Consider the following 10,865-nt stretch of genomic DNA (forward strand, 5'->3'; position numbering starts at 1 on the left):
AATATAGTCTTAAAACCCAATTATTTGAAGGAATTTTGTTTGTGTTTTGTTTAACTATTATTTTTTTCTTTAAGAATTTCATAAATTCATTTATTTGGAGTTCTGTATAGATAGAAGGATAGTGTGTGTGTGTGTGTGTGTGTGTGTGTGTGTGTGTGTGTGTGTGTGTGTGTGTGTGTGTGTGTGTGTGTGTGTGTGTGTGTGTGTGTGCAATACTACAATAAATCACATCTCGACAAATCTGTAATGTAATTTAGTTGTAATGTTGAACTTACAACCCTAAAAACAAAAAAAAAGAGAAACAAATATTTTGATAGAACTGAATTTCTTTAACTTCTTAAGTTGAAATTGAAACTAATTAATATAACTTTCAATAACAACAACAACAACAACAACAACTACTACTACTACTACTACTACGACTACTACTGCTTTACTAACAGCTTTCTTCCGTCTCTCACCCTAGCAGGAGCAGTACCATCAGTGACCGCTGAGGGAACACCAGGTGAAAATATACAACTTTTCTTTCCATCTCAATACTGCTTGCATATCATTGTAGTTAGATCATGACTATACGGAAAACATTGCGATTTCAAAATGTTTAGAAAAATCATATTATAAACACAAAAAATAAGAGAAAATTTTAAAAATATACGAAAAACCTTAAAATGACCCAAAGCGTGCACAGTTGCCAACCTCCCTCTAGACCTTCGCTTAATTTTTTTTTTTACCTTGATTACTGAAAAAAAAACGTATAAACCACACGAAAAATTAAGACGAGATACAAAACAACGAGTAACAACAAAATTAGAAGAAAATTTATGCAAGAAAACAACACAAAACAAGAAAAAATAAGACAAAAACACGAAAACGTAAAAAAATTATCCAAAGCGTGCACAGTTGCCAACCTCCCATCACCTGTATACCTTCCATTACAGTGGTGGAAGTTCTATACAACACCAGTGGCATTATAGAGGCGCCGGAGGACCCTAGTGGTAACAACTGGTATCAACCTGACGCTCGGTACCTCTGGATTCTGGATATGCAGAGGGCCAATGTCAACATCGAGGTGACGGTGGAGAAGCTGGACCTGGGCTTGCCTTACAATGCCATTCACGAGGCAAGCACGAAGATCAACTTCACTGCCGGAGATTTTGTTTTAGTTGGTGCTGGTGAGTTTTACGTTTTCTGTTGGTAAATGTATGTAGTTCTATTTTTTTTTTTTTTTCTTTTCTTGGTTAATTGCAACCTTAAATTCTTCCCAGTACCTCTTCTTCTGCGTCTCCTTCAGGAAAAACAAGCCAGACAATCTCAGACTCTTCCCAGACCTCCTTCTGCGCCTATTTCACGAAAAAAACAAGTAAAGCAATGTTAAACTCTTCCCACACCTCCTTCTTCTGCGCCTCCTTCAGGTAAAACAAGCAAGACAACCTGAAACTCTTCCCGACCTCCCTTCTTCAGTGTCTACTTCACGGAAAACAAATAAAAAATATAAACTCTCCACAACATCCCTCCTTCTGCGCCTCCTTCACCCGTCCGCCCCTCCTTCAGGCTCAGACGTGCTTCAGGGCAACGAGCTTATGTTCTTCGGCACGAGATCGACGCCCAGGAAGATTATTGTGAGAAGCGGTGTTGGTCACATCTTCTTCTACTCCACTCAAACCATCACAGACGCCAAGGGCTTCACCATTAGCTACAGTGTTACAGGTGTGAAGGTGGTGGAGGTGGTAGTGGAAGTTGCTGTAGTAGTAGTATTAGTAGTAAGAGTAGCAGTAGTGGTTGTTGTTGTTGTTGTTGTTGTTGTTGTCCAGTTTACCTGTCTGTCTACCTGTCAGTCCTGTTCCTATTTTGTTCACTTTATATTTTTATGTTCTATTTACTTATTATCTTTTTTTTTCTAACTAATCTCATTAAATTATTCTTATTTACGTCTTATCTTTTCCCTATCTCTGTCTGTCTGTTTGCCTGTCTGTCTGTCTGTCTGTCAATTATTCTTCATAGTCTAATTATATGATTAATATATTTTATCATACTCTCTCTCTCTCTCTCTCTCTCTCTCTCTCTCTCTCTCTCCAGACATGGCCAGCACACTGCCTCCCCCCACCACGCCCACCCCTGCCCCTCCCGTTCTCAGTAGCGCTTTTATTTCCATCAAAGGCATCCCGGTTGATGACGTAAGCATTATTATTATTATTATTATTATTATTATTATTATTATTATTATTATTATTATTATTATTATTATTATTATCGCAACTTCGTGACGCATTCTTATCGTCTCTTGTTTTTTTGTTTTCTTGCCCGCCTCCTCGCCGTCTCGCCTTCGTACGCTGATCAGTGGATGTCGTACAATGACAAATTCAAACTGGCTATTTCCAACATGGCCTCTGATTACGACCACAAGGACTTAAATATGACGAAAGTGCCTGTGGAGTGAGTATCTTCAAATATTATTATTATTACTGTTATTATTATTATTATTATTATTATTATTATTATTATTATTATTATTATTGTTGTTGTTGTTGCTGTTGTTGTTGTTGTTTGTTTATATTTTTCTTCAAAATTTCAATTTCTCTAAGTCCCTTTGTTCTTTTATTCATCTATCACTCACTTCTCTCTCTCTCTCTCTCTCTCTCTCTCTCTCTCTCTCTCTCTCTCTCTCTCTCTCTCTCTCTCTCTCTCAAATAATCTATCTATCTAACTATCCATCTATCAATCAGTCTATCTATCCATCTATAACTATTTTTCCCGCAATTACTGGTTTCCTTCCTCTAATAACTGGTCTTAGTAACTGGTCTTCCCATATTAACCCTTCATTTCTTTATAATTACTCTTTTTTTCCTTCTTTCTTTCTTCTTTCTTTCCTTTCTTTCTTTCCTGTTTCCTTAATAATTCGGTTTCTTTCTTTCTTTCCTTCCTCCTAATCTTTTTTGCTTTCCTTCATTCCTGTTCTTTTAATAATTCGTCTTATTTCTTTCTTTTCTTCCATTCTTTCTTTACATTCCTTCTTTCTTGTTCTTGTCTTAATAATTCATCTTCTTTTCATTCCTTCTTCCCCTTCTTTCCTGTTCTTGTCTTAATAATTCGTCTTCTTCCTTTCTTTCCTTCTTTCCTGCTCTTACTTACTAAACCACATCTCCTTCTTCTCCTCCATCAGTCCCTCGGAAGTTATCATCAACGAGGCGAAGAAATGTCACCCGGACTTCTGCCCCGTTGACCTGTGTGTGACTTACGACTTCAGCATCGCGACGGAAACAGAGGGGGAGGTGGTGTTTAGCAAGAAGGACCTGGAGGGGATGATAAATATGCCCAGCGCCAACCAGTACATAGCGGATGTCTTTGGTGCAAGTTGCGAGGTGAGAGAGAAAGAGAGAGTTTCATCTTTACGAGTGTTAAAAGTAGAAGTTCCAGAGTAGCATAAAATATACCCCTCTTATTTTCTTTTGTTTTTTTTATGACAGTGAGTGAGCGATTGACTGGTTTCTTTCCCTCAGATATGTGATGATGAGGCGAGCATTTCAACCCTCCTGTACATCATGATTCCCCTCGGCGTGGTGATCTTTGGGGTGGCCATCACCTATACTGCCTGGAAACTGACTGGGAGGTCCTCGTTCAGTCAGTAAGTAAACACACACACACACACACACAAACACAGCTGCTACCAATATACGCATTTCCTAGTGAGTAAAAGTGAGTTGGTAGTGAAAAAAGTTGATCCTACGGCTTATCCTTCTCCTTATCCTCCCTATATTCAAAACTCTACAATGCATTCTTTTGCATCTCACCATCCTTAGCTACCCTTGCGTATCTCCTATATCCTTCTCCCTATCCTTCTGTATCTCCTATCCTTTTATTTATCCAACAACCCTATAATTACTTTGCATCTTTCTATCCTTCCGTATCTCCAATATCCTTCTCCTTATCTCCTATCCATCCTACAATCCTACAATGCATCATTCCCGCAGCGCCCAAGAGAAATATGAACAAGCGCAAAGGGACAGGATAGAGGACCAGAGACGCAGATCATCAGGGGACATATCAATCTTGGGCGTGGGAGGACGGTCCATCGCATCCCAAGGGTCACGAAGCTCACGCCGGTACACCATGCCCTTCCCTAAGCCTGCACGGGACGAGGTGGACCACGGAGGGATAGAAGAGGAGCGGGAGGAGGTTTGGATACCCTTTAGTGGCAGTGTAGGGTGTTAGAAAGAGGTCGAGGTGTAAATTAATGGTTTTCAAGGTCCTTTTTAAGGGGTCTTCAGGGGCTTATGAAGAGACTAGAAAGAGGAAACAGTGAGATATGAGGAGGGGGAAAAAATGGGGAAATAAGAGTGAAAATTAAGAGGTTTGTAAGGAGAGACGCAAAGAAATGTGCGGTGTTAAGACGACACCAAGATGAGATATGTAAATAGAGACATTTCCATTTCATAAAGTGCACAGAAAGACGGAAAAAAAAAAAGGAGGGGGAAGAAAAACAGGGAAATAAGAGTGTAAATGAAAGAAAACAGTAAGAGAAAAATAGATAGAGACATTTCTAGTTTGTAAAGTGCATAGAAAGACAAGAACAAGAAAAAAATGAGGGAAGGGGGGAATAAAAGTGAAATAATGAGATATGTAGGTAAAGATTTTAAGAGATATGAAGGTAACTTGATTCAGGAAGAGCAGGTAACTGAAGTGTCTTTTCTCTCTTCCCCTTCAGGAGGTGGACACAAGTGACTTTGTCTATTACGACCCGGATCAGGGAATTACTGACCCTGCGCAGTTTGGCCTGGCAGGAGGTAAGAGAGAGAGAGAGAGAGAGAGAGAGAGAGAGAGAGAGAGAGAGAGAGAGAGAGAGAGAGAGAGAGAGAGAGAGAGAGAGAGAGAGAGAGAGAGAGAGAGGCAAGTCTTGAATGAACGAAAGAATATCTCGATCAACTTTAATGACAAAGGAAGATCAAAGAAAATTAAGAAAAATAAGCAAATAACAGAAAAAAAAACGAAATCGAGAAAGAAAAACAAAATAAACAAGAAAAATCAAGAAAACTACAAAACTCAACTATCTCCCTATTTTCTTTCACTAAGTAACTACAACTCATAATAAAACACGTACTCTGAAACGCCACGCATATATTCAAAGGCCACAGAGATGATTAGCCGGCTTCTCAAGACCGTTTCTCCTTAAAAAAAAAAAAAAAAAAAAAATAATAAATCTTATTAATCTATCACTAGAATGATAAAAACAACATCAAAATCCCGTGCAATTTCAACTAGAACATTTTGAAACGGAGGAGGTGCAGCGCAGGTTTCAAAAATCTACAACACTCAGTAGCCCGTTTTCTTTGCAGTGGTGTCAGGGTTCGCGAGGCAGGGGCAGGAGTCCCACCAGTATACGAATGAGGCCTTTGTGATGGACGAGGACTCAGCAATCGCTCTCCAACGAACCTCCTTCGCCGACGACAGCAGCGACACTGACTCTGATAACGGAGGAGCTTTGAGTTTCCGCCCCAAGAGGAGAGAAATGTAAGATGCTGCTGCTAGTTTGAGTTTATACAGAAAATATGTTTATATATTTACTGATTCATTTCTATTTTATTTTTATTTTTATTTATTTTTATTTTCTGTTTTATTTGAGAGGTAGGTTGACACTTTTACGTTTTGCTGACTTGTTTGTTTGTTTGTTTGTTTCCCCTTTCCTTTTAACCTAATTCAACTAAATGAAACCTAACCTAACCTAATCCGGTCCCTTATTCTGAAACGCTTTGCTCTCTTATCACGACCATCTTCAAAGGCCACAGAAATGATAAGCCGTGTTTCAAGAGCGTTTCTCCTGTGAATACTGTAATGATCTTGTTAATGTCACTAGAACCACAAAAAAAAAATAAATAAATAAATAAATAAATAGGTAAAATAAAATAAAATAAAATAAAAACCCTTGTCACCAGCTAGAACCTTTTGAATGAAGCGAAGGTGTGGCTCATAAATGTTTCAGAATAACCTAACATGACCTAATCTGACCTAACATGTCTTTAACTTGTACAGGACCGCTAAGAACCAGATTGAGGTGCCAGCTGAGGTTCACAGTCCGGAGGTTGAAGGGGAGACCGCCCTCTAGTCTTTCACAGAGCCCATCGCCTCTCCACTGATCTTCTCAACCACTTTTCTACTTTTCTTCATCAGTTTTGCGGGGATTATAGAAACCTTAGCCAATTCATTTCCAGACACGGTACTAACTGTTTACTTCTTGGCAAAATGTGACTATTTTTTTTTTTTTTCAAGTCGTGATCTACGTAAAGAAAGGACTAACGGTGAAATTAAAGAGCTGAATGAATCTAAACCTAACCTAACCTGGCTCTTGGATGAAAATGCTGTTATTTCAATATTATCCCAGTTTATGCACATTTGTTTCATTCCATTACGTTATTTTTCTTTTTCCTTTCCTTTTTTTTTGCGGAATCCTTATAGAGAGATTTTTTTTCCATTTTCTATTTTTCTTACCATATATTTTCGTATTATTAGAGTTACCGTCTTTACTTTAGTTCATTGTTACGTAATTACTTCAGATGACAAATAAGTATAAGTGAAGGAATTTGTATCTGGCTATACATGACTTGATTCTATTTTGTTTCAATTGTAAATATGTATAATTCTTCATTTGCTGTTGTCACAATGCGTATGTTGTATTCCTTATAGTTTCATTGCCTTGCTGTTGATAAGTTGTTTACATTTCTTGTCTAATTGCACATCTCAACTTTTATACAAAACGAGAAACTAATTGTTCTTCATATTTTTCCTACGAAGTTCAGTGATGTATTTCAGTGTCTATATAAGACTAGAAACTCGTATTTGCTCGTACTTTTACCAATGCTGTTCAATTATATATATATATATATATATATATATATATATATATATATATATATATATATATATATATATATATATATATATATATATATATATATATATATATATGACGCAAAGTATTTATTTATTTATTTATTTATTTATTTTTTGTTTTTGCCTTCACTGGTCAGTTACGTATCTCAATGTTTACATCACAACTTAAACTAATTCATATATGTATCTTTGTTTACGTTATCTAACTATAGTATATTTCAAAGTTTATACATGACCAGAAACTAATTTATATGTCTGTCTACCTGTTCAAACTATATATTTCAAAGTTGATACAAGACCACAACCCAATTCATATGTTTGTTTACCTAGGCAAACTATATATATTCTATTGTTTACAAGACCACAAACCAATCATATATGTTGATGGGCGAGGAGTGCACACAGTGATTTGTAACTAATAAAATCTCTAGTCATTATCCAAAGTACTTTCTCACCTTCCTTCTTATGAGACACGGAAACACAAACAGCTTGGCCTCAGATGAAGACTTGGGGGGCTTTGCTCTTTCACCACTGAGATTATTTGTCAGGTTCCCAAGGATGTTTCTCCTGATGATAATATAGAAATCTTGTTAATCTGTCACTGAAATCGTAAAAGCATCCTTAAAAACTCGTATAACTTCAACTAAAATCTTTTGGAAGTGGTTGGAGGTGCGGCGCAGTGTTTTCAGAATATGGCCCCATACGAGACAAATGATTACAATGATCGTAGGTAGAAAATAAATAACTTTTTTGCCAACAGTAACATTGAAATATCATGTTCTAGCTCTGATTAATACACTGCAGAACAAATAAGCTACATAAAAACAAAATAATTCACTCACCGAAGCCTAACCCGTGTCATCTCTCCTACTTCTCGTGATTCACTCCAACATTAAAGAAAATGAGCCAAACTGTTTTTTTTTTTTTTTTTTTTTTTTGCCAAAATCCTCCTGTTTATACATTTTAATTATCTTATTCTTTCACTGTTACACACTATTATTATTATTATTATTATTATTATTATTATTATTATTATTATTATTATTATTATTATTATCATTATTGTTATTATTATAGACTAGACTACAAACCCCGGCCTCATACCAACCCGAAGGCAACAGCAGGGAAAGTTACTCAGTAGGAAATAATTGAACAGGAAAAGAGAAACAAAAAAAAATGTCAAATAACGCCATATACTAGATTATGTTCATCATCTTAGAAAATATAAGAAAATTTATACGAATTTAAAACACTCACAGGCACGAAATGAAAGAAAACATTAATAATTTCCCAATACTAAATTCATTTGGACCCTCAGATCATATCATCAAACTAAAAACACCACATCCACAAGATTACATTCATTACGTTAGCGAAGAAAACAAAATTGGTAAGTTCAAAACACCCACACAAAAAAAAATCCGAACTATTCCATGAAATGACAGAAAATACTGAAACTATATTTATTTAACCTTTTTATAATTAATCAAGTAAACTACTAAAAATACCAAAATCATTATGCCAGACTTGAAAATAACGCAAGAGAAAGGTAAAAAAACGCTGAACTAGACGAATAATAGCTATGCCGAATCCTCGTAGGCGAGGTAAACAAAATTCCTGCCAACACTTCTGTCCCTCGGCTCTCACAGGATGGAGGTGAAGGTGACAATAGAGACACTGCCTTACGAGGTGCTTGAGAGGATACTGAGCAATCCCTGTGTCACCGTAGAGGACGTTGTAAGCTGTTCCCTCACCTGCAAATACCTAAATGGTGTGTGTCTGAGAAACTCCTTATGGAGATCCAAATTTGCCCACCAATACCCGTACACGTACCACTACATTCACACCAAGGAAAGGAAGGACTGGAAGGCGAAGTACGTGGCGCAGTACCGGTGTAAGGTCAAGCTGGTGCAGTGTGTCCTAGCTCTCTCCAGGACGTTTGTGTGGTCAATGTACCATGATTACGAGTGGCCGGACATACCCAGACGTGCTTTGGCGCTGTACGAGGACTTGTTTAGTGACACCCTCGGTGACGCCAATAACCATTACGTGCTGGACGAGTGCCACAATATCCTCAACTCCGGCAACCCATGCATGGAGCTGACCCTTAAATACTACGCCGACAAGTTACACAGGCACACGTATGAGCGATTAGTAATTAGTAGTAAGTGGGATGAGTTTCTGGCGCGGGGTAACTGCTACGAGGAGGGACTGCTGTGGGTGGTGGTGGGGTTGAGACCAGTTCCGAAGATGTGCAGTGAGACAGGGGTGCGCGCCAGCCTAGACAGACTAGCCCAAGAGACCCTAGAGCACATCAAGGAGGTGTATCCCACTAATCCGTTAAGTACCAAGGCACTGTCTGATGAGGACCTGGTGTGCAAGGACTCAAGTCAGTGGAGGGGAGAACACTGTTTTGAAATCTTACAAGCAGTTCACCATGTCTTGAAGCACAAGTCTGGCTACAAGGTGAACAACAGTTTGTGTGAGAGTGAGCCAGACCATTACTGCATCGATTATGTCCTGCACCACAAGAAGGGCAGCTCCAAACTCCTACTAGCCATACAGCTCTGTGTGGCCCGGCGTCTTGGGGTGTCTGCAGTGCTGCACCAGAACCTCAGCGATCATGTCCTGGCCACTTGGAAACTGTATTACGTGGGGCAGGATGGGGTGAGTGGCTATATGGATACCTGTGACCTGTGCAAAAAAGACCTGTGTGTGCTGATGGATGAGTGGCAGGAAGGGCAGCTGGTGGATGCAAAGGGAATGTGCCAGGCTATCCTCCAGCAGGTGGTGTTCCTGACAGAGTGCTGGCTCAAGAGGGAGAGATGGCATGCAGGGGAGCCAGTCCTGTATGATCTGCTAGATGAGGAGACGTACAACCAACCTATCCGCCTGCTGTTCACTGCCTGGCAGCATGTGGAGCACTGGAAGATGAGCCGCCTGTACCACTACATGAACCAGCTGCTCAGAGTCACAGGCAGCAAGCACACGCAGGGCAAGATTCTCCACCTCAGCATCCTCCTGCGCATCAACTCAAAACTGACCCTGGTGAAGCTGCTGCAGTTCCGGCGCAGCATGGGTCAGCCACCCAACACTATGAGGGACCTCCTCCGCATGCTGGCCAGTGTCGACAAGCGTGCACGGACCAGAGTCATGGAGCTGAAGACCCTCCTCTCATCAGGACTCCCCAGCCACTCCAGCCTGAACCCCCTGGCCAGTGTTCCATGGCCCCATGGCTGGCCCGGTGGGGAGATGGTGCAGAAGAGACGCGTGGATCGGAAAAGCTGGCAGGTGCAGTTTGCTGTGGGGGAGGTCCTGGAACAGCGTGGTGGGGATCTGTGTGTTGTGTATGACTGGGATTCAATGTGTGTTGAGAGTGAGGACACCCTGGTGCTGATGGGTGAAACAGGGCTGGCCTATGGCACTGACCAGCCCTTCTACAGAGTGCTGACTGATGGAGGATCAGCGCGGTACCTGGCACAGGAAAATCTTCGTCATGCCCACCAGCCTCAACACATCAAGAACCCTCTCATCGGCCGCTACTTCACTGCATTCATCTATCCGTTCTATCTGCCCAACCCACAGAAGGCATACGAATACCCAGAAGATGCCAACATCAGAGAACAGAATGCACTAACATTAAAACTAAAATTTGCATCTAATGACTAACTTTTACTTTGTTTGTTGAAGCTTTTTTTTTTTTAAAGTTATGTATATACCTTGTAACTGATTTGTATCTATCTGGTCATTATTGTTTTAAAAGTTAAATTGAGATTTTATTTGTAGTTTCTTTTTGCTATGGCTATAGATATATTTGCATATTTAAACTTCTTTATTTGATTACACAGACACACACACACACACACACACACACACATATATATATATATATATATATATATATATATATATATATATATATATATATATATATATATATATATATATATATTGTTTTGTTTTGTTTTTCTACAAGATGTGAT

General features: G+C 39.2%; 2 protein-coding genes and 1 long non-coding RNA gene across 5 annotated transcripts in view; 2 read left to right on the forward strand and 1 right to left on the reverse strand.

Annotated features, from left to right (window-relative positions):
- Positions 1-7,319, forward strand: part of LOC135091061 (uncharacterized) — a 7,488-nt gene extending 169 nt beyond the window's left edge. Inside the window, exons 2-12 of one of the 2 annotated variants that reach the window (XM_063988412.1) lie at positions 467-505; positions 939-1,172; positions 1,552-1,707; positions 2,077-2,174; positions 2,339-2,433; positions 3,161-3,359; positions 3,498-3,622; positions 3,969-4,173; positions 4,703-4,781; positions 5,331-5,505; positions 6,025-7,319. In XM_063988412.1, coding sequence (XP_063844482.1) covers positions 467-505; positions 939-1,172; positions 1,552-1,707; positions 2,077-2,174; positions 2,339-2,433; positions 3,161-3,359; positions 3,498-3,622; positions 3,969-4,173; positions 4,703-4,781; positions 5,331-5,505; positions 6,025-6,097 — 1,478 coding nt within the window. In that variant the 3' untranslated portion in view covers positions 6,098-7,319. The remainder of the gene's footprint in view (positions 1-466; positions 506-938; positions 1,173-1,551; positions 1,708-2,076; positions 2,175-2,338; positions 2,434-3,160; positions 3,360-3,497; positions 3,623-3,968; positions 4,174-4,702; positions 4,782-5,330; positions 5,506-6,024) is intronic. The other variant, XM_063988413.1, reaches the window with a different exon arrangement.
- The window catches only part of LOC135091062 (uncharacterized), a 40,511-nt gene extending 32,742 nt beyond the window's left edge, over positions 1-7,769 (reverse strand). Inside the window, exons 1-2 of one of the 2 annotated variants that reach the window (XR_010262256.1) lie at positions 7,725-7,769; positions 7,338-7,449 (exon numbers count right to left, since the gene is read on the reverse strand). This is a non-coding gene — a long non-coding RNA (uncharacterized LOC135091062). Of the gene's footprint in view, positions 1-7,337; positions 7,537-7,724 lie in introns of those variants that run through there. The other variant, XR_010262255.1, reaches the window with a different exon arrangement.
- A 685-nt stretch (positions 7,770-8,454) lies between these two features.
- On the forward strand, positions 8,455-10,661 carry LOC135091064 (uncharacterized). The gene has a single exon (XM_063988420.1). The coding sequence runs from the start codon at positions 8,533-8,535 to the stop codon at positions 10,549-10,551; it is 2,019 nt and encodes a 672-aa protein (XP_063844490.1). The 5' UTR covers positions 8,455-8,532; the 3' UTR covers positions 10,552-10,661.
- Positions 10,662-10,865: the final 204 nt, after the last annotated feature.

The sequence above is a fragment of the Scylla paramamosain genome, chromosome 36, assembly GCF_035594125.1.
Source record: "Scylla paramamosain isolate STU-SP2022 chromosome 36, ASM3559412v1, whole genome shotgun sequence".
Taxonomy (NCBI): Eukaryota; Metazoa; Arthropoda; class Malacostraca; order Decapoda; family Portunidae; genus Scylla; species Scylla paramamosain.